A 24,197-nucleotide genomic window follows, 5' to 3' on the forward strand; every position below is an offset into this window, starting at 1 on the left:
GCCTATACATGTATCTACAGGACAACATGTCTGATTGGGTTGAAAGTTGATAATGAACCTACATGTAGATCGGGATGTGTTACAAAATGAAAATCGAAGTGAGCTCACGATGACGTTATTAAGTGGCATGTGACGGCATATTAAATGTGTATATTTTGAAGGCAAATATCTATAGAACTGTATTTGTCCTGATCACTCTACCGCACGTCATATCAGTCTTACATGACATATAATCATACAATAACAAAATAACCGAAACATCCGTATGTTTGTACACAAACATAATTAAATCTAGTTCAGCATATTCTTAGTCTCCCCAAAATACTGTACTCCACAAACCCTGCAAGAGATGAGATGTATGACATGTTTTGCAGGTGATGTTGCCAATGCACCGGTGAGTGGTGCCAGAAGAGTGGCCAGAAAAGGAATCAGATTCCTGTAAAATCAATAGGTGGGGTGGGGTGGGGGGAGGGGCTCATACCATACTTTCAATGGGGGCGCTATTCAAATCCGACGATCATCAAACTGTATTACAGAATAGTATAGAAATACCACCGTAACCCAGCTGGTTCTGACCGAATTCTGTGCAGAGATGGATATTTTTACCAGTACAATTGTCATAATTGTTTTTTACTGTCAGAGCAAGTTTTTTTTTCCTTCACATTATTGAGTGGTCGGGCACAACCCAAACTCTGTTTAGAATTGTTCTGATAAATCTTCTTTCTTTCTTTCTTTTTTTTCTGGAAAATACTTCTCCCGGATTTCTCCTAAATGGTTTATGGTGTGAACTTGTAACTTTGAACATATATTGACCCTCATCCCGAGTGGCGCGTATTACTCTGAGGTCATGATGATGTCATCGGGTGTCAAATTACAAACAATTTTTGTTGAAAATGACAACGTCTTTCACTTATAACTCTCGAAAAAAATAATCTACCATGTTCATACGTTGTAACCACAAAGACCATTAATTAATAAACATTTTTTTGTCATGTATGTGAACTTGCTTGATCTTTTTACTTCTGGGTCAAATATAGGTGAATTCAAAATACAGACAGAAATTTCTTCCAAACAATTTACGGGATTATGACAAAACCTGGTATGAACGTGAACCCGTCCGAAGATGTTAAAAAAAAATCTGACGTCATCATTACATCATCAGCTATCAAATTACAAGCAATTAAGGGCCAAATTTGAGAAAATAGTTTCAGCTATATATATATATCTTAGAGCATCATGTTCGTTTTTTGTGTGTTACTGTGAGTGCAATAAGAATTGAATATAACTCAAAAGCAGAAGCTTTTTTTCTATAAGCAAATAAATTATGGAAGTGATTAGAAAGGAATAAAGGATTAAAAAAAAACAGCATTATGACGTCATCATCTGAAAGATTGCCCTCTAGCGGTACATCAAATAGGGTTTCTTTTTTATTTTTTTAAAAACCATCCGTCCAAATAACTCAATTGCCCCTTGTAATTTTTTTATCAACTACATATAACTTTAAAGGTTTTAAAATTATGACGTCATCAGACCGAAAGTTACTGAAGGGAGAATTTGAAAAAGATAATTTTTTTTTAAATTCTATCATTTGATCCCTGTCTTACGACTTTGTTCGTAGCCCAACTAATGATATCCGTTTTAATGTTGACCTTTGTATCTTAAATGCTGTGACGTCATCAAACCGGAAGTCAGGTGTTATTATACACTTATATTTTTACATTTTCATACGGTATTTAAACTTCATAAAAAAAAACATGTATCCTCTCCGAACTAAATCAGTATTCAGTTTCCCTTTTTGTACTGATTCTGTGGCGACAAAAAGAAGGGAGAAGAAAGAGCTGTTTCGGTGTGTACACAAACTGGAAGTGCCTTAAATACAAAAGTGGAAAAAGACAAGAACTTGCTGTCAACGATGTTAATCTCTGGCTAGGTTGTATTTTACAAAAAAAATTACCAGTGACGTCATAAAATGTTAGAGCATCCTCCAGCAGCAGGTGGAAAAACGTTTAAAATGAATTTTCAGTTGACTATTGTGGCAAAGTTTTATGACATAAATAGATGCAAGCCCGAACACTGCATTTGTAACTCAACAAATGCGAACCTCTAGTTATCTTTTTTTAAAGAGTTGCTAATACGCTTACAGATTATCCTTCAGCAGTTTCCAAAGAATGTCCTTAATCTACCCAAATCCTTTACTGTTCAGTAAAACTAACAACACTTTTTCATACGAAACAAAACTAGGACCTCAACCCACATGTCCTGCATCCAATTCTGCATTACATGGAATTGAATTTTGGAAAACGTACGGTTGCTAGAACTGATAATCTTTACAATTTGTTTGTTCTTACCTTGCTCGAACCTGTCATCTGCCTGCTTTCTCTCACTCTCTGTGATTGTCTGCTTGTCTAGAACCTGCAGTGTCCGAAGGTGAAACGCAGCAAACAGCCTGTGGTGTGGAAGGTCACATAATGGATTGTCAGCTATCGAAAGCTGCATCAGATCCTTGAGTGGACGCAGTCTAAATACATCAGACAACTGTAGATAGAATGCAGAAAAACATTTTGTGACTTTTGGGGATGGAATTTTGTCATCTAGACCGTACTAGCTTTCTTACATAATATCAGAGGCACACATCAATAAATCACGTTATATCTATAGTTTGACCTCCATTGGCAACCATTTTGTGTAGCTTCTCTGAATCCCTCAAAATATACTGCTGTGGATATATTGACATAAATTCTTCAGACTTCGTCAAAGAAAAGTGGCTTGGCTGTATCTTCTGAAATTCTGAAATCCTCCATATTATACCGCTCTTTTTAGAACAACACAGGAACTGACCTAGAACAAATTGCAACAGGATTTATTTTAATGCCATCGCGCTAAGGAAATACAATTTATCACTATCCAAAATACTAAAAATCTAATTTCATCAAAGGAGTGGAAAAGTGTTTTTATTCATTTTTTCACTACTACTCTTTCATCATACATAAACAGTATGGGGAGCGTCACGTTTTCTTTTCCGTCTGTTTACCATCAGAAAATCCATTCACATCACGTATGAGACTTCGTGTGACACAACTGATAACAGCAGACGATTTTTCCATGTCCACCAATTATTAAAATGTAAAATAATTTACACTGCCGCCTGCAACACCGTATTTATTTGAAAAAAATATAAAAAATTGAGATTTTGTTTACTGCCTGAATTATTAATTGGTTAAAATAAATCACTTTGTTCTCAATTAACTATTTGTTTCAGGTAAAATATTTGCATAAACAGGTCTACTTCAAACATGGGCAGGAAATGACAAAAAGATCCATTAAAATTAAATTACAGGTGTCTACGCCAACAGGCCAGAGTCCAATTTTACATATTATGGAAAATATCTTAAATCTGAGATTTGTGTGTCCCTTTTGTGATGAATTTAGGTCAATGGCATAACTTATAAATAACATATGAATTCTCCAAAAAAAGAATATATACTAAAAAAAAACCTTAATAAAGACAAAGTAACAGGATAAATGAAGTGAAGTGAAAATTGAACCGAGCACCCGGATCAAAGCCTTAGGCCGGAGGAGGGGGGGGGGTGGACCATGCCAATCTTTTCTTTTTAAAGTAATAATAATGCGAGAACTGATCCATAAAAAATTGTTTTGTTGGGACTCAAGTTTGCTTTTCTAGAGAAGTGCATTTCACTCTCGACAGTACAAGTAGACGTCTAAATCATTTGTCCTATTTTGATCAGGATCTTCTCCATTAAAGGGAATATACATCATTTGCTTTTGCTGTAATTTTCAGAAATGGATGGAATTTGGGGGTTGGAAATATAAAGCAAATATAGTTACACTGACTTTTTGGAGGTTTTAGGTTCGAAAATGCTATAAAAACCAAGAAAAACGATCATTTTCCTGTAGTCTGGTTCCCTGACTCCATATAAGAAGAAACAGAGCAGTTTACATATATTGGGGAATTGTAAGGTCAGGGAACCAGTCTAGCTGGTTCGTACCCGTTCATAGGTTTGTAATCGATTGCAAACAAGTGCAATGGTCAATTGGGGCCAGTATTTGAAAACAAAGCCAGTTGTTTCCAACGCTGATCGGCCGATCAGCGTTGGAAATTGATACAAAAATACCACTTTTCTTGAAAATGACAGTATACCAGGTGCCATAATTGTACAGGATGCTTTAGACTGTCATTTACCAACATCCTATTAAGGTATTTCGCAAAAACTTGGTAGTTTTATTTTTCGATGTTTGCAAATGTTGTATATTCCCTTTAAGCTGTTTAAAGTTACATCACTGTACCCTACCGTATGGAGAATGTGTGACCTGCATGGAAATCTCATGTACAGAACTACACCTGTTTCTCATCAACCTTATAGACAAGTGTTTTGAGAGGTTTTGTTTCATATTTTCATGTACTAAAAAATGTACTGTAAGCATCACTACCTGAGCCCAGTATTTCCTGAACTTTCTTAACCAAATCAAACATCATTTTCAGGCGCTGAATCAATAGTTTAACTTAAGATTTTTCGGTTCTACTTTCAGAACAGCCCATGCTGTTCCACGTTCCAAATTTTTATCTAAAAACAAAAATGCTTGAAAAAAACACCCTTCCACTCCATAGAAACAATTAGATTTTTCACATGTTGTTTGTGTATTTATTTGAAGTTGTTTGATGCTTGAATGGTTTCTATTGCAATTTGTTCTAGGTCTTAACTTAAATTGATCGGACTATATCTTCCAAATGGATTTTGAAGGATATGGGTGGGATAAGATAAACTATATTAAAGGAAATAAAATACCCCACGGGTATCAGATTATGAAGACAAGGCTTTGCCTCACTGCTTTGTGGGTTGCACCCGCTTTGAGCAACTCACGCAACCACATACGTTTGTTTATAATGTAAATCAAAGATTTTCTATTGTTCCTCTTCCCTTTTCCTTTTTTATAATTCTTACTTTTTTTGCAACAGCTCTCATTATTTTTTGTACACATTTTCTAATTGAGGTCGTCCTTGATTTGGTTCCTGTTGCACGTGTGTGTCCTTAATTTATACCATAAACCTACTCACGTGTGTGTGGGCGTGTTCATTTATTCAAACCTTTGGTATTCAAACCAAACAATACGTCCATGACTGACCAATTGAAATTCGTGTACAAAACCAATGAGAGCTGTTGCTAACAAGATTAAGTACCAACAAAGGAATGAGGATTAGGGACAATAGGGGTCCATGATAGCAGGTGTTTACAAAGATTAGTGTACAAGCATTACATTTAATGTGAATTTCTGAACAAAAAATGTCCACATAAACCAGTTTTCTGATAAATTGTGCGGACTTGCCAATATCCTTACGACATTCCCCTCTCTGGAAAACATGTTTAGAAGCATTTTGGGTTAGGTTTATTTGTCGCAAAATGAAGAGAAACACTCAAGGGAATCATACAAACAAATTTGGGATGAAAGAGTTCTCACAGTCTGAGTAAAATGATTTTGTTAAAGACAGGAAAACAAAGCAATGTCCACACTAGGTATGTAACATAAATATGGGCACGCACAAGTGTGTATTCGCCTGCAATCAGGGACCCCCTATTGACCTTCATTTGTTGTATTCGCCTGCAATCAGGGACCCCCTATTGTCCTTCATTTGTTGTATTCGCCTGCAATCAGGGACCCCCTATTGTCCTTCATTTGTTTGTACTCGGGACTTGGGGACGCTATTGTTCTGTATTGTTCAACGTCCCCTACTGAATGCAGAAACAAACTCATACAGACAGAGTTGCACTTAGCATTTGGGGTTTATGGGGTACCACTATTGTTCGACCCTAATCCCTTTCTTTTGTTCTCCTTTGTCCCCTTAGAAATCTCAAAACACATAGCTATTGGGTACTTCAATTTCTAAAGACAGACTTGTGTGGTACCATTGTCCCTATTGTTGCCCTTTGTTCCCGGTACCCCATAAGTGCCAATATGTAAGAGCACGCATGTTTGTTCCGTAACTGTAGAAACCACACACAAGTTGTCCCATGGTACTATGGGGACCAAAGACACTGTGGGGACAACAGAAAGTCCACACAACTCGGTCCTAATTTGCCCAATAATAATCAAATTCCCCATAACGCGGTGATGGCCACCCATCCTCGCACGCATACAAGTGTGTATTTGCCTACAATCGGGGACCCACTTTTGTCCCTCTTTTGGTTGTACTTTTTAAGAAGACCTCCCATATGTTTTGTACACATCGCCAAATTGGGGACCTTCAGGAATTGGGTACCCTATTGTCCTCTTTTGTTCAACGTCCCCTACTGAATGCAGAAACAAACTCATGCACACACATGCCTACTGTGGATATTCCTTTGTATTCGTGTAGAAAACAACAGAGAAGTAGATTTATGTTTGTGGACAAACACAGGGCTGTTTCGGTAACTTTTTTGAGACATATATGTGACATAGTTTCAAGTATAAGTTCCATCCAGGAAGGATGTGTAGTTATGTATATATTAAATAACATTCTCATAGGGCTTTGAATTATGACGTCCCATGTCACGTGATGACGTCACATCAGAAAAGAAAATAGTTTGTTATTGTATTTTTATGTCATGTAAGGCTGATAGGACAACATGTGCGGTAGAGTGATCAGGACCAATACAGTTCTGTAGATATAGGCCTTCAAATATGCACTTTTAATATGACGTCACATGTCACGTGATGACGTCATCCTGACGTCACTTTAATTGTCATCCCGGTCTAGGTACGTACCAAGTTTCAACCCAATCAGACCTGTAGTTCTGTAGATATTGGCCTTCAAATTATGCAATTTTTAATACGATTCACATGTCACGTAATGAAGTCATCGTGACGTCACTTAAATTTTCATCTGTAACACATCTCAGTCTAAGTACATTTTTACTTTCATCCCAATCGGACCTGTAGTTCTGGAGATATAGACCAATCTGTCAGATCTAGCCGAATTCTGCTAGAAAATGGTCACAACAGAAAAATCGCATATAATGTGACGTCACGTGATTCATGATGATGTCACGATGATGTCAATCTTCGGTACATAACTTCAGCTGCTGGTCTAAGTGTATGCAAGTATAAAGTCAATCGAATTGATTTCAGTTCCCAAAGTGCCGGTAACAAAAAAATCATGTACAAATGATATGGGCAAAATGACTGAAAATAAAAAAAAACTAGAGCTATATGTTGGTTTAAAAACAGAACACAGGGCTTTTTCGCAGTTAACAAATGTTTATGTTTTGTTGGTCATTTTGCATTTACTTTTTAGAGTGCTTCATGCAGTTAAATGTTGTTCAAAATGCTTAGAATAATTCCTAAAATATAATTGTATCACATGACGCCACATGCCCTGCAATGACGTCATCTTGACAACCCGTGTCAATGCACATTTTGTCATTGTGGTCTTGGTTTGTACCAAGTTTGAAGTCAATCCGATGAAAGGAATTGTAAAATTTTGGAAGCAAAATGAAATTCTTAATTTAAAAAAAATCATACAAAATCTACCGATGACGTCACGGTGACGTCATTTCGGATTGTGCATACTGGTACCATTATATAGCTATCCACAAAGTTTCATGACGATCGTACCTTCCCTTATATGTGTTTTAAAAAATTCGAATTTTTGATGACGTCATGATGACGTCACACATTTTTCAAAATTGTGTGCATAAACCTACAACCTAACAAACATAATACAAACAGAATTTTGAATTTAGCATGTTGCGTTTGTGAGATATGGCTAAAAGGTCCAAAAATTAAAAAAATTCATATAAAATCGCATGATGACGTCATTATGACGTCACCTGATTTTTTATCTATAACACATCCCTGTCTACCCACATACCAAGTTTCAACCCAATCGGCCATACTGTTCTGTAGATATAGGACTTCAAAATATGCAAGTTTGTGATGACGTCACGTGACCCCTGATGACGTAATCATGACGTCACTCTTTGGGACACAACTTTGCCATAAGGACAATGCATATGCTTAATTTGAATGATGTATGACAAAGTTCAATGCCAAAAGTGGCGTGTACAAAAATCGTGTAAAAAATGTCTATGGGATTTTGCATGGAACAAAAAGAAGAAAGTAGGGAGAAAAAAAAATCAGAACAGAAACAAAGGCTTTTTCGCTGAATTGCGAAAAAGCCAAAAAGAAACTAGATGTATGTTTGTTGACAAACATATGGCTGTTTCGCTATTGTGTTTTTTATGTCATGTTATAGACTACGGGAGATAATAGATGAAGTCGAAAGTTGCAAAATCATGAGGACAAATGGTACAAAGACATATGCTTAAAAATGCAGATTGGATTGAATGTCTATTCTTATCTGATGACGTCATCATGACACGGCTGATATTGTGATCGATATCATATTGAGGTTTAGGTAGAATCTATATTTGTCAACTGAATGGAACTTGTCGCATGTAGTCATATCAACAGAAATTGTGCACAATTTTGCGAAACCATTTTTCCAATCATAGGTATTTAGCCTCCAAAATATGCAACTTTACTATGACGTCATATGTCACGTGATGACGTCATCATGACGCCACTACAACGTTCATCTATAACGCATCCTGGTCTAGGTACAAACCAACTTTTAACCAATCAGTCATGTAGTTCAGGAGATATATGCCTTTAAAATATGTTTATTGACTATGACATCATATGTCACGTGATGACGTCATCATGACATCATTTTTTATTTATTTATAAGATATCCCAGTCTAGGTATATTCCAAATTTGAACCCAATCGGACCTGTAGTTCTTGTAATACCGGCCTTCAAAATATGTATTTTTACGATGATGTCATATGTCATGTGATGACGTCATCATGACGTCACTTTAATTTTCATCTATAACACATCCCGGTCTAGGTACATACCAACTTTCAACTCCATCGGACCTGTAGTTCAGGAGATATAGGCCTTCAAAATATGTTTATTTTATATGACGTCACGTGATGACGTCATCACGGCGTCAAGTTAATTTTCATCTATAAGACATCCCGGTCTAGGTACATACCAACTTTCAACCCAATCGGACCTGTAGTTCTGGAGATATAGCCCAATCTGTCAGATCTAGCCGAATTCTGCTAGAAAATGGTCACAACAGAAAACTCGCATATAATGTGACGTCACGTGACTCATGATGACGGCACGATGAAGTCAATATTCGGCACACAACTTCAGCTGCTGGTCTAAATGTGTGCTGAGTATAAAGGCAATCGGATTAATTTTAGTGCCCTTAGCGCCGGTAACAAAAAAACGTGTACAAATGCTATGGGCAAAATGACTGAAAAAGAACAAAAAAAGAAAAAATCTTAACAAAAACAAAGGCTGTTTCGGCAAAATGCCGAAACAGCCCCCCCCCAAAAAAAATCTAAACGAAAACAAAGGCTGTTTCGGCTGGTTGCCGAAACAGCCAAAAAAGTACTTTTAGTTGCACTGTGAACACTTTTTCAACTTGAATTTTCGATACAGATTTCCTAGACTGTTCCTCTTCATTTTGCGACAGATAACCCTAACCCAAAATGCCTCTAAAACTGTTTTCAGAGAGGGCAAAACGTTGGGTGGACGTGGTAAGTCCACAAAACGTTCAAACCTCCAACACCCTGTAGATCTCTTTTGTTCACAGGTCCACAAATTGGGTTAGCTGTGAGGGCTGAGATGGTTAACACTGTGATTGATGGTTTTGGTAGCTGCTTTTTTTGTTACAACATTGGCAGAATCAAGCTGCACATGTATACTCCCTAAATAGCTGAATGATTTAGTGGCTTGGTGAACAGGGGTAATACTGTACATGTAGTACCAATGTTGGTGGATATATACGCTTACAAAATATGCATGATTATTAGTTTTAAGGAGACACGTTATTGTAGTTTCTTCGCACACAGTCCCCCTTTAGAGGCAAAATTTTATTGTGGCAATTAGGTTATATTTGTTGCTTGTGGTCTAATCAGTAAACGTACCGAAATTCGTGGAAAAAGGAGAAGGGAATATTGGGTTAGGGCACATTGAAGTTTGAAAAATTTTGTGCACAAGTCTATGGGAATGTCTCCCAAATGACCCATTTACCGTAATGATAATATTTATCATTATTATTATTCCATATGCTGAAATCTTTGAATTAGTGGTTAGGGTAGAGTTGATTTGTAAAAGATGAAAAGATGTCAAGTTGTAAATGAAGTAAACTAACAGAGTAAAGCAGATTCCCAGCAATGTGGAATGCTCTCAGTGCAGTGAGTTTCTTGGCTAGCCAGGCTGGAATTGTCTCAATAAGATTGTGAGACAGGTTTAAGGTTTGCAGGTGTGTTAAGGTCTCCAGACCTTCCACCTTGTTGATCCTATTGCAGCTGATGTTTAGTTCCCTGAGTCGCATTAGGTGATGGAGGTTTTCTATCTTGCTGATCTGGTTGTGGTTGATCATCAGGACTTGGAGATTTGTAAGACCCTCAAGATTTTCAATGTACTGGAAAAAAGTGAATGGAACAGATGGGAAAATATTATGAATAGGAGAATAGAATCCATACCTTTCAGTCCAAGCCAGATAAAGAAGGGCCCCTTGAAGACAAGAAGTTGCATTTTTTTTTAAATATCAGTTTGTAACATAACTATGTTACATAATTTGGTGATGCTGAATCCGCATATGATAAATACCAATCTGAAGATTAATGAGGCATTATCATCAAAATAAACATTATCAATGGGTAATGTTCCGTATTTTATCAAAAATGAAAAATATATTATACAAACAGTAACTTATGAGATTAAAGGACATTTTTTTGATGATCTCAAAATATACATGACATGGATTGATTTCTAAATTTGTTTTTATAAAAAAAAATTGTTGCTAGACTTGTTTCAAGCTGAAAGGGGCATATATGAGATGAACATTATGGCCTTCCTGAAAGACAAATGATTTGATTGTTACACTAAAAACATTGTTGCTTAATTGAGGGTTGCAACAACAGTTGTCCGTAAATTCTATGCGATTGCTTGGAAAGCATTGTTATATATCTACTTTTCAGGTAATCTGTCATCGGACTGTATATCAATGTAGCTAGTATCAATGTAGCTAGTGTCAAATTAAAATTTGACATCGGCGTATTAGCCGCACCGGCGTATAAGCTGCACCGGCCGCAGTGGTTTCAATTTTGTAAGGTCTCCAAATTCTAAAGTCAAAAAGCTCTGGACCGGTTCCATTTACACTACGAAAGCTATAAAAAGGGCCACAAAAGTTATATATCAAAACATTTACGGTAGATGCTCGTTAAAAAAAAATGTTTTACATTGTTTCTTGATTACAAATTTCCAGAAAAAATTGTATTGTGATGTTTGAACAACTGCTTGTCGAATAAAGAAACGTTTCAGACACCAAAAAAAGTATTAGTTGTCTTTTTTTTGGGAAACAGCGGAAATATTTGTAATTATTGTTCCCAAGAAAGTACACCCCTTTATTACAACAAATAGTGTGGTCCACAAGAGTGCATGGTGCAAATAGCGGCACATCAATGTGACTGTATGGTCAGCAACGAAGACAGCTTTCACTCACGCACGGCCGCAATTTTGATACATGTACCGCTCAGTACCTTTTTGTGGGACGTGCTTCCATTGTTGATAATGACCTTCCAGTACCTCAAGTCCAGTAACGATTGATAATTTATTTCAGCAACATATCTTTTCTTATACATGTACCAGTACATTAAATACACATTTAAATCTCATTTTTATTCTTCAAGGCTCGGCGTATAAGCTTCCCTGTGTATAAGCCGCAGTAAACAAAATCCGAAATCCGAAAATTACGGTAAATATTTAACTGTTTCCTTTTTTTTTTTTAGCTTTTGCAATTGATGCTATATGCCATTAAGATTTAAGACAAAAAAAAGATACCCGTATTTTCTTTCCATTGTCCTTTGTTGTTAGAATCAAATTCAGGGTTGTGATATCTCGCAGCTCTTCTTTGCCTGATATCTTCTTGATCATCACTTTGTTGATGTACCGCACCAAAGACTTCTCTGCAGAATCTGAACATTAAATAAGATAACAAATGTGTCACTGCTACACTAGTAAGCTTTTCTTGTTAAGGGTTCATTCGATTAACTACAAATTTGGAACAAACATCAACTTAATGTTGTGATACATCCAGTGCCCCCTTGTTACGTTGTCTTCATTGGCTGCTGATCCGTAAGCGTGTTGAATTCAAAATACTTGTCATCGTCTACAAATGCATTCATTCATAAGCCCCGGAGTATCTCCAAAACCTAATTTTATTTCACAAACCTTATTATGCCACTCGCTCTTCGCTAGACTCAACTCTTCTAACTTTGCCTAAAACCAGAATTCGTACCGGTGACAAAGCATTTCAAGCTGCTGGACCACGCCTTTGGAACTGTTTGCCCATCAACATCAGTAAGGCCAAAACCTTGGGCATTTTCAAGGGTCTTCTAAAAACACACCTGTTTGTCTTTTTTTCTTGTATTGCTTCGAACTTCGTTTTGTTACTGAAGTTCTGTATATTGAGTTTCATGGTGCATTGTGTAATTTATTAAATACATGTATATATTGCCTTGTAAAGCGATGTGTTCCTTGAAGGGCGCTTTATAATCCTAAAGTTGACCACGGAAGCGTGAATAAGGGTCCGCACAAAATGTTTTTGCATTTTCTTGTTATTTGGACCTTGCAGATGAATATTCCAACGGTTGCCACTTTGGCACCCTTGAGCATATAAAAAAAAAAGTAGTCCTAATATGGTATACAGGTACGCTTCCGCCATACAAAAAATATATGTTTTCTATATGTACATTCTCTACAGGATTTTGTCCAAACGTATCAATTGAGGTGCCCCGACCACGTTTTGGGGTAAACAAACTCATTAAAGCAATTTTCAATGACTAATTTATATAGGGCCTATTTTATGCACATTTTGCAAATTAGCACTCGCTATTATCAAAAATGATTATTATATCTATGTACTTTTAATTCAGGGTGGTAATTGAAAATGGCCTGGAAAACCTATAGAAGTAGGAAATGTTTGACATGTAATTTATTATTTTTCAGGGTGGATGTCTAATTATACCCCAAAACGCTAATCAGTACAAGGCCCCCTTGGTTACAATGCAGTGTGCGAAACCATTTTTTAATCAGAAGTGATTAAGCACATGTATTCTATTGTCCAAGAAATTGGTGTTCTTCAATTTTATTAAACTCCTCATTATGCAGCCTTTGCGGGAGAATCATTTAAATTCCCTTCTGTCAGTGCGCGTCTGTTGTGCATTAAAACAGAGGGCACATACATTATTTCATACTGGAGCTATGGAAAAATATCCCATAATTTAAATTTACTGGAACCCCCCCCCCTCCCACTGCAAAAAGTGTCAATGCATTTCTTTTAAGCAGGGCCCAACTGTACACTGTTGTTTTTTACTGTTTTTAATCTGGCATGGTCGAGCTTTCGTACGTACATGTACATTAGTGACACTGCAAATATGGGTCTGGTGCAGACCTCATTTGATATTATAGATATATTAGATACTATACAAATTATATTTCTAATGACGGATGACAGATGCTAATTTGCATATAATGCATTAAACAACATCATTATCATTGTATGAATGTATTCATTTAATTCGTTGACCCTCAAAACATGGGTTTGATTACCTCATTTTATACAATGTGACAAAGTCTGTGGAGCTGTATAAGTTAAATTTCAGATAATGGCGGATGCTTATTCGCATATTATTCATAAAATTCCCCCCCCCCCTGAATTTTTGGCCAATTCTACTAGCGAATACTTACCCGTAGAGTATTACTACATATTATGCATTATTCTCTAGAGGGTGCCAGCCCTTCGCTAAGTTTTATTACCCACAGTACCTTGCGGCCTGCCCGCCATACTTCCTCTCTTCTCGAGCGTAAGGTGCGTGAATGAACGCATACGTGAGAATGGGGAGGCAGGTGGGCACTCTACGGGTAAGTATTCGCTAGTAGAATCGGCCCACACTTCTGTGGGGGTGGGGGATTCTACTGCGCTCTACTTAGTATTACTACATATGCAGAGTAGCACCGTTTTAGGTAGGTGGGTTCGCGTACGACATGAGAGTGTACGATGTGTAAGGTGGGCTGCAAGGGAGCGTGAGTCGTATGGCTATCATAACCCAGCAAGCGATAGTATTGCAGGATGCTGGCCAATGTGGTGAAACGTGGCAATGAACAGAGCCTAGTGGGCACCGCAGATCAGTGCAGTCCAATGGAAGTACCACTGGAGGATCCGGATAGGACACAAGATCTTGTTCTGTGGGACAGAGGACAAGATCATCAGTCAGGAACGAAGATGTCAGGCGGGAGAACATCGCTGACTGGCACTTCATGAAGAAAGAGTGATGGGAGGTCAGGCAGAGCCCACCGAGCTCCCAATGCAAATGTCCTTGATCTATGATTGTGGAGTTCACTCATGCGCTGCACTATGGCTGCTGTCAGGAGGAAACTGTTTTCAAGGATGCGGTTAAAGAGCAGTAGCCTGGTCTAGTGGTTCGAGCAGGAACCAGGCGAGAGCTCTATTGCCCAAGATATTGGTGTTCTTCAATTTTATTAAACTCCTCATTATGCAGCCTTTGCGGGAGAATAATTTAAATTCCCTTCTGTCAGTGCGCGTCTATTGTGTATTAAAACAGAGGGCACATACATTATTTCATACTGGAGCTATGGAAAAATATCCCATAATTTAAATTCACTGGACCCCCCCCCCCCTGCAAAAAGTGTCAATGCATTTCTTTTAAGCAGGGCCCAACTGTACACTGTTGTTTTTTACTGTTTTTAATCTGGCATGGTCGAGCTTTCGTACGTACATGTACATTAGTGACACTGCAAATATGGGTCTGGTGCAGAACCTCATTTGATATTATAGATATATTAGATATAGGAGATACTATACAAATTATATTTCTAATGACGGATGACAGATGCTAATTTGCATATAATGCATTTAATAAACAACATCATTATCATTGTATGAATGGATTCATTTAATTCGTTGACCCTCAAAACATGGGTTTGATTACCTCATTTTATACAATGTGACAAAGTCTGTGGAGCTGTATAAGTTAAATTTCAGATAATGGCGGATGCTTATTCGCATATTATTCATAAAATTCCCCCCCCCCCTGAATTTTTGGCCGATTCTACTAGCGAATACTTACCCATAGAGTATTACTACATATTATGCATTATTCTCTAGAGGGTGCCAGCCATACGCTAAGTTTTATTACCCACAGTACCTTGCGGCCCGCCCGCCATACTTCCTCTCTTCTCGAGCGTAAGGTGCGTGAATGAACGCATACGTGAGAATGGGGAGGCAGGTGGGCACTCTACGGGTAAGTATTCGCTAGTAGAATCGGCCCACACTTCTGTGGGTGGGGGGGGGGGGGATTCTACTGCGTTCTACTTAGTATTACTACATATGCAGAGTAGCACCATTTTAGGTAGGTGGGTTCGCGTACGACATGAGAGTGTACGATGTGTAAGGTAGGCTGCAAGGGAAGTGGAACAGTAGGGTTGCAGTCTCAGTGGAGTGAGAACCTAGGGTATAGGAGACCCATCAGTCTAAGGTGGTAGCTGAGAACCTAGGGTATAGGAGACCCATCAGTCTGGAGGAGTGGGAGCCAGATGTCGTTGAGGGTGAAACCCGATGTCTTGCGGAACTGTGTTGTGCTTGCGGATCTCGATGGCTTCCCGTATGCGTCTTGGATGCCAGAACTGGATCGGTGCGATGAGTTCGGCCGCATCCCAATCAACTTTGTTGTTGTTGATGTGGGAATGTTTGACAATGGCCGATTTGTCAAAATCCCCTCGCCGTCCATGTGCTCTGTGTTCCTTGAGCCTAGTGGGAAGGTTCCGACCGGTTTCGCCGATGTAGACTTTGCCACATTCACATGGAATGCGGTAGACCTGGCTTGGAAGAGGAGTCCTGCTTGTCCTTGTGAGTGTGGAGGCTGCCTTGGAGCTTGTTGCCAGATGAGTGGTACACCTTGACGCCGGCTTGTTGGAGGATGCGTTGGAGATGATGAGAAGCTGGACCTATGTAAGGAAGAGTGACTGAGGGAGATACAGTGGGAGGACCTTGGGTAGAGGAGACCCATTGGTCAGGTTTGCTGATCTTGATGCAGTTGGGTTTGTAGCCGTTCTGTTGTAGTGACGCCTGGATGTGCTTGAGTTCACGCTTGAGATTGTCTTGGTCGCAGACATCAAAGGCTCTCTGTACTAGGGTGCGGTTGACCGATGACTTGATGCTGGCATGATGGAACGACCGCTGGTGGAGATAGCGGTTGGTGTGGGTTGGTTTCCTGTAGACGCTATGTCCCAGGGTGCCATCCGGATTCCTGGAGATCTTGACGTCCAGGAAAGGTATGGTGCCGTCTTGTTCTTGTTCCATGGTGAAGCTGATGCTGGTGTGTTGCTGGTTGAGGTACTGGAGGAAGTCTTGGAGTGTGTCCGAGACAACAGATTGACCCTGCACTATGCTCTAAAAGCGATGAAGGGTGATAAAGACCACTACCATTTGAGAAAATTGTTGTGGCAGGTGGCTGATGGTAAGTCCAGAGACCCGCCATTTGGTGAGATTCTATCAACGTGCCCCAACCAAACAGAGATGAATCTGTTGTGATCGTCATGGTGGGCCGAAAGGGCGGGAAAAACCCTGGCTGATATTGTCCGGTTGGATCCACCACCGGAGACGCAGCCGGGTATTCTGTGAACACAGTACCATGTGGGATACAGGGTGGAACCGTGGACAAAAGGGAGCCAGAAAATTTAAGCAGGCCCCTATACAGGCGACTCCGCAAAAAAACAAATCTGAGGTTTGCCAGTAGGCCATGGGGGAAATGGCATTGAAAAACATTGGCGATTCGCCCCCATGTCCGGTGAGCCGTGTCCCGTTGTACGTGTAGATCGGGGACAGCACCGAATAACTGGGCCATTGGGATGAGATTGGCTGGGATTTAGAATTGGAAATTGAGCGGGTCTGACGTACTGCGTGAGTCATTGAAGCCCACTATGTGCCAATGATGAATCCGTCGGCAAGGTTTATGAACATCCATAGACCTTGACGATAGAAGGCACTGGCTAGTGACTTGTTCACAATTCTGGTGAAGACCCTGAGTCTGGCATGCGTTTGTGTCCGACGAATGGGCAGTCGAGAACTCCAGGCAGTAGCCGAGTGAGACAGTGTCGACTAGCCACCGGACTGAAGTAATTTGGCCCCAGGACCCGGTGAAAATGAGTCAAACAGGTTCTCACAGGTCCTGTGATTGGTGGACATATTCACTTCTGCCAGCTGAACCGTGGCTGAAAGGCAGCAATTGAGGCTGAAGGACAGAAGGTGGCTCATTTATTTGCAGGGCGTTGAGCGGTGGACTAAATCCAATGCTTGACGGCTGTAGAGGACTGGGAAGAAGTTTCCTCGCCTTCCACCGCTGTGACCCGGGTTCAAATCCCGCCTGGGCCAATATGTGGATTGGGTTTTCAGTCCCTGCCTGATTCCGTGGGTTTTCCCCAGAATATTCTTCTGGGCTTTTCCTCCCACCTCTAAAACTGTAACTTCTTCTCATTGTCTTCTCTCCACAGGTTTCTTCAGGCTTGCGAGCTACAGTGCCTAGGGCGCTTTTGAGGAACCCTTGGTTTCATTACCAGAAATGATTAATAATAATAATAATAATAAAAGTGGTCTTCTCCGTAGCAGTCTGAAACTGAATGGCAAAGAGGTCTCGCCCCTGGAAGGAAAGGGACATGAGCCATTCGCAAGTTTAAGAATTGCTGCCCGTCGTGCCTCTATGTCGATTAAGTTCACTGGAACTGCCCAAAGGGAGTTTTGCAGTCAGTGAAAGGCAGAACCGAGCATGTCGCTTTAAAAATCTTGGCTGTGTAGCAGGTGTTGGGTTCACACAACCCCAATACGTGCGCCATTTCTCATACCAGGTGAAAAACGTGGTAATCGAGGCTGGCATAGTTGTGTCCTCTTGTTTTGCCTTACGAGGTGACAGGGAAGAGGAAACATCTTGGGCAGAAGGTTCAGACGGCGAGTCCGTGGGAGCACCGAGAGAACTAAAGGCAAATACAAATGTACCAACATGACTGGAGTGTCCAGAGGACAAAAAAAAGCGTGTGTGGTTTATTAGGGTTTGGGGCCGGACGGGGCTGAGAAGACGACGAGCCTGGATCAGCTGCAGCATTCTACTTGGAGACTGCTGACAAGGTTTCAAATACAATGTATAAGGCCTTGTCATGAGATTTTTTTTTGGGGGGGGGGGTCCACAGAGCTATCATAGATATACATGTACAATGTCTGAGGAAAAATCAGCCTCAGATTTTAGAGGGACCCCAGAGGCAGCAGGGAACTCTGATGTGAATGAACCACGCAGAGAAACCAAGGGCTGGGTTGAGCAAAGTTGAATCGCCGCCAGGAAAGATGGGGCCCTGGCACCCGGATTGCCGGATATGGGGGCCATGGGAGGCCGCACCGGTGGAGTAGCGGCAGGCGCGGTCGCATGGCAGGCTGTATTTTAGGTGTTTCCGAATTACTTTGGGGCCCCGTGGATGACATAATTGCTGCACGGGGGAAACCCAAATACATGTAAATCGGGAAAAACCGGACGGCAGCAGAAGAAGTTGGGTGCGGCGCCCGGTACACTCTTGGAGCGGCCAGAAGACTAGTTTGGAAACGAGCGATTGGCCTATCAAATGAAGGATGAATCGCTCTAGTGCTCTAGTATAAATTACTGGAGCAGAATAAGACGCCTGAAGCTTCACACCATGTAACTGTGAGGTAACGAAATCACCAGTTAATACATGAATACGTGACAGCTTTCGTTTTCAAGGTGAAGCCCTATTCGGTGTAGCGTAAGGGATTTGCTAGCAGCAAAATATCACACTTTGACTGTTAAGGCGAAAGCACCGAGTAATCGGTGGAACGTGAGGGTTTTGCTTAAAGTGAAATATCACGTTGGCTGATCGCGAAGCTGTGGTTGGAGTTAACAACTTGCAGTCAATGTTGAGAAGTCCCGCACGTTGAACAACACAGCTATGAAACGAAACTGCCGGTAAAAATAACGTTCATTTAGTAGATGAAAACACCAAAAATGTTGGTGCAGCGTGAGGGATTTGCGACCAGCGAAATATCACGCAGACTGTTGAAAGCGAAGCACCTAAAATTTGGTGAGGCGTGAGGGATTTGCAAAGTAGCAAAATACATGTATCATGCTGGCTGATCATTAAGTTGTGTGTCATTAAAGTGAACAACTTGTAGCCAATTTTGTGAAATCTTGCACATTGGTCACCGCTGTGAGATAACAAAACTGCCGGCAAAAATAATGGCGTCGTTTTGAAGGCAAAAACACCGAAAAGTCGTTGCGGCGTGATGATTGGCTAACAGTAACAGCAACTTTTCACGCTGACTGGTCGGTAAGCTGTGGTTTAGCAGTTAACAACTCACTGTCAATGCGAAGTCTCGCGCGTAGTTTAATATGCCGCTTTGAGAAATCGAAAGTGCCAGTTAATTATGGTGTTTGTTTTGAAGGTCAAAGCACTGAACATACAAGTTCGCTGCAGCGTGAGGGATTTGCGTAGCAAAATATCACACTTATGGGTTGGCAACTTAGTAGAGAAGGTAATGGGTGAGTAGCTTGCAACTAGAGCAACGCTCGCCCCGTGCACTGTCTCACTCGATCGGTACATCGACACTGATGTGAGACAACGAAAGCCGCCGTTAAATAACAGCAAATCGCCAATTAAATAGCGGCGTTCGTGTTGCAGACAAAAGCACCGATGATATTCGGTGCAGCATGAGGGATTTGTTAAGTAGCAAAAATCACGCTGTAGCGTAGGTAAGGGGGGAGTGGCTTGCAACTCGTGCCACACTGGCCCCATGTAAAACCGTTGAATTCGGTACATCAACGTACGCTGCTGTGAGACAACGAAACTGCCGGTGAAATAACACGGTATCACCGGGTAAACAACGGCAGTCGTTTTGAAGGCGAAGACTCCAAAATTTGGTGCAGCGTGAAGAATTTGCTAATAGATAAATATATCGCGCCGACTGGACGGTAACTTGTAGAGAAGGTATGGGGGGAGTGGCTTCCAACTCATGCGACACTCGCCCTGCGTAATGTCTCGCTCTTTCTGTACACAACACTGCTGTGAGACATCGAAAGTTGCCGTGTAAATAACAGCGAAACGCCGGGTAAACAGAGGCGTTTGTGTTGGTGTGAGGGATTTGCTAATTAGTGAAAATATCACGCTGATTGGACAGCAACTTATAACCTAGATAAGGGGAAAGTGGCTTGCAACTAATGCGACACTTGCTAAGTATAAAGTCTCACTCGTTCGGTACAACAAAACAGCTGTGAGACAACGAAACTGCTGGTTAAATAACACGGTATCGCCGGGTAAATAAACGCAGTCGTTTTGAAGACGAAGACTCCATGTACATGTAATCGGTACAGCGTGAGGGATTGGCTATAAAAGTAGCGAATATCACCCTGATGGGTCGGTAAGTAGTGGGTGAGCGGCTTGCAACTCGTGGGACACTCCCCAAAGCCTAATTGTCCATTCGGAATATCGTGAATGACTTTCAGCCCGTGAAAAGCCTCACGCGAATGGTTGCGACGTACGAGCATAAAGCGAGTTGCTAGCAACCTGTGCAAAGCCCCACTTGCTCTGTACGAAGTGAGCTACCTGCAGCCTGCAAAGCCTCGCTAGATGGGTACGGCGTGAGCTACTTGTAGGGCCAATGATTTTCCGCGATTGCGGAAAACGGACGGAATTCGCGGAATCTGCTCCTCGAAACGGAAAACGGAATTTGAATCTGAAGAAAATAATTTCTGCAATTTTATTGATAAAAAACATAATTTCGTTAAATTTATTGAGTACAAAACGAATTATTGATGATTGATTGAACAGACGAGCCATACAACAAATGAGCAGTGTTTATATCACGATTTTGGGGGGACAAAAACGTTCAAGATCAGAGCAATAAATGTTGCGAGATCATTACCGTAGTACGCGTAGTCACGGGAGTGACAGTCCCGACCCGCGTCAGCGCAACGGTGAAAATCATCACACTCACGGCACGCTCTCGCGGGTCTCTTTTGCTCCATCGGCAGGTTTATTTTTCTCTGTTCAATCAATCAACCATTCGTATAACATCTAACTTTGGCTCTATTGAAATGCATGTTGTGCTTAGGTCCAAAATCTACCGTGTGTTCTTATTCCTCCATGCGTAAACTATCATATTTTGTCGCTAACGTTAGCCCGAAAACAAAATGGCGAACATGAATTTCGCTTCGGCCAGCTGATGTGTGTGACGTCATGGGATTGGCCTGTACGGCTATTGCATGTTTCTTGCGTGTGTGGCAGTGGCAGTGCAGTATACGACTTGACTGTGGTAAAGTTAAATACTATGTCTGTACATTGATCGGCCGTTGATAAAATCGAAATGTTTGGGGGGCAGTTTTCCCGCGCTCCAACCAAACGACTATTTCATTATAGTCTTGGAATTATTTACTGTGTACATGGTATATGTTTAAATGCCTTTTTATGTATTGAATAAATGTGAAACGGAATTTTTCAGCCTGAAACGGAATTCAGGATTTTTGAAAACGGAATTTGCACTATTCTGAAACGGAAAATCATTGGCCCTATACTTGCAACCTGTGCAAATCCTCAGGCACACGGTCTCTTACCGTAAGAACTGTGTAACGGGAGTGAGTGACCGGCAACCTGTGCTGTGCGAGGACTCACTCCTGAAAAGTACCTGTAAACGACCAAAGATATATGACGAAAAACTGACCCAAAATACCGCAAAAACTTACTCAACTTATAGCGACAACAATAAAGATAAATAATAAAACTATGAACTTAGCTATAAAAATGGCTGAGGAAAGACTGAGAAAATTTGCAAAGCGAAAGCTCTGTAAATGTACGTCTTTCACAAAACGCCGCTAAGGCCAAAAAAAAAAATTGTGTGTTTACGGTAACCCGACCGACCTGGAATTTTTTTGGCCAAATTGCCGACCTCAAACTTTTTATTGCCATTTTGAAGGTTGATATTGATCATTTTTAATGAACAAATTTCAAAAATTTCAAGTACTTTTAATTATTTGCCATGAACATACATGTAGACCATTTTCCACACTTGAAACTGACCATGATTTGACACAAACATACCTGTGTTAAACGTGCGAAAATCGCGACGATCTCAAAACTTGAATTCTCAAACTACATGAAGTATGATTATTTTTGCACAAACGCATCGGGGTGAACTGGTGCGCCTGGCCGACGGACGGCAGGGATCTCCCCATGTACAAACGTGCGTACTGTGATACGCACAATATAATTATTATTCACACCATTAAAATGCACAATATAATCGTTACATACGCCATTATTTCATCTTGACATGCAAAATCTTGACAAAAATCCTGTTTTTCTGATGCATGTGTGATCAAAATGCACACGATGACGGGTTCTGTCGACTGCCAACTGACAGGCATGCAGCGCATACAGCATGGTGCACTGGTTCCCTTCGCGTGCTAACAGAATCAATACTATAATGAAGGACCGGAACCAGTGACTACTGCCTAAACAAACGTCGTACCACGATGATGTTGTGCCGTCGGCCGAAGTTGGATCGTAAAAATACCAAACAAACATCGATGGAGAAAGAGAATTTCTGCGAATTAATTCACAGAACGTGATCTTTATTTTCTGTGTATGTGTTTTCCATTAAAATGACGAGATTGCAAAGCTCGAACTCGTGGCGTAACATCGTAGCGTGTTTCTGCAGTAGTGCAAGATTTTCGGCCACGTGGGATGGGCCGTACACAGTACAGTAATGCACACTGATACTGGGCCGTTGAGCACGGCGCGATGTACGGCCGGCCAGTCTGAATGTCGGCGGCGCCAGCGGCCGTGATATATATGTTAAGCATATAGTGGAATCACCCACCTCAAAAATATTTAATAAGTTTTAATCACTTTTGATGGCCAGTCTTGATAATTTTCGTGGCGCAAATGAAAATAATCCAGGCACAAAATAAACATGATTCCTTGCTCTATGATGCTCCATTAATCAGCACCCAAAAAAAATTGACAAAATAATTTTTCCGACCTAATGACGCTATTTTGAAAGGCATGTAATCGGAAGCAAAAGGATTTTTTTCTTCACCTTAATTTCTTAATTTGAAACTTACTTGTAAATGTAATTTTGATTTTTTTTCTTTAATTACAAAAATAGGGGCCTTCAAGATCTTCTCTCAAAAATTTTCGGGGCCCTTAAAAAGCGGGCCCCGAACCCCACGCCATGGCTTCGCAGGTTGTTGAATCACAGCAAAACTTCCCCCACAGGTTTGAAAAAATCCCAGGGAGAACCCTGGGACGGTACGAATTAATTTGGAATGAAATGTATCGATTGAGTATCTTGAATGCTTGAATAATGTTTTTATACAAATATTTTGCGAAAGAACATGCATGAGCCTGCAGAACTGAAATAAAAAAAATATTACAAAATAAAATTATTTCCCTACCTACCTACCTGGATTTGTTTCAGACCGTTACCATAAACACACCATTTTTTTTGTTTGGCCTAAGAGAAAAGAGGAAGTATGGCAAGCGGGCCGCAAGGTACTGCGAGTAATAAATCTTAGCGTATGGCTGGCACTCTCTAGGGAATAATGCATATATGTAGTAATACTCTACGGGTAAGTAGAGCACAGTAGAAACACAAGTTTTCATCATCAAAATGGCATTAATGAATTTGTTGAACCTGCAGAGAAAATTCATACATGTTACAATCATTTTTGATAATAGTGAAAGCTAATTTACATAATCTGCATACATTATATACACAATTGTAGAAATGGCTTTAATGCATTCGTTTACACAAAGAACATGTTTTAGACACCTCATGTAATATGATTGGACACATTCCTGCGGAAATATAGATGAAGTTAAATTTTCGATAGGCATAATGGAGGATACTTATTTGCATATTTTGCATAAAATACATAAATTAGTGATTGAAATAAGGCTTTAATGAATTTTTTTACCCCCAAACATGGTCTGAGCACCTGGATTGATAAATCTGCACGAAATTCTGCAGAGATTTAGAAAACTTATAT

General features: G+C 40.3%; 1 protein-coding gene across 1 annotated transcript in view; it reads right to left on the reverse strand.

Annotated features, from left to right (window-relative positions):
• Nucleotides 1-24,197, reverse strand: part of LOC119739352 (centriolin-like) — a gene marked incomplete in the record, with an annotated part of 58,519 nt that overhangs the window by 4,017 nt on the left and 30,305 nt on the right. The window contains 3 exon segments of the mRNA XM_038214249.1: nt 2,349-2,535; nt 10,226-10,498; nt 11,920-12,053. Of these exon segments, the coding sequence (XP_038070177.1) occupies nt 2,349-2,535; nt 10,226-10,498; nt 11,920-12,053 (594 nt within the window).

Source organism: Patiria miniata, unplaced genomic scaffold (assembly GCF_015706575.1).
Source record: "Patiria miniata isolate m_02_andy unplaced genomic scaffold, ASM1570657v1 HiC_scaffold_30, whole genome shotgun sequence".
Taxonomy (NCBI): domain Eukaryota; kingdom Metazoa; phylum Echinodermata; class Asteroidea; order Valvatida; family Asterinidae; genus Patiria; species Patiria miniata.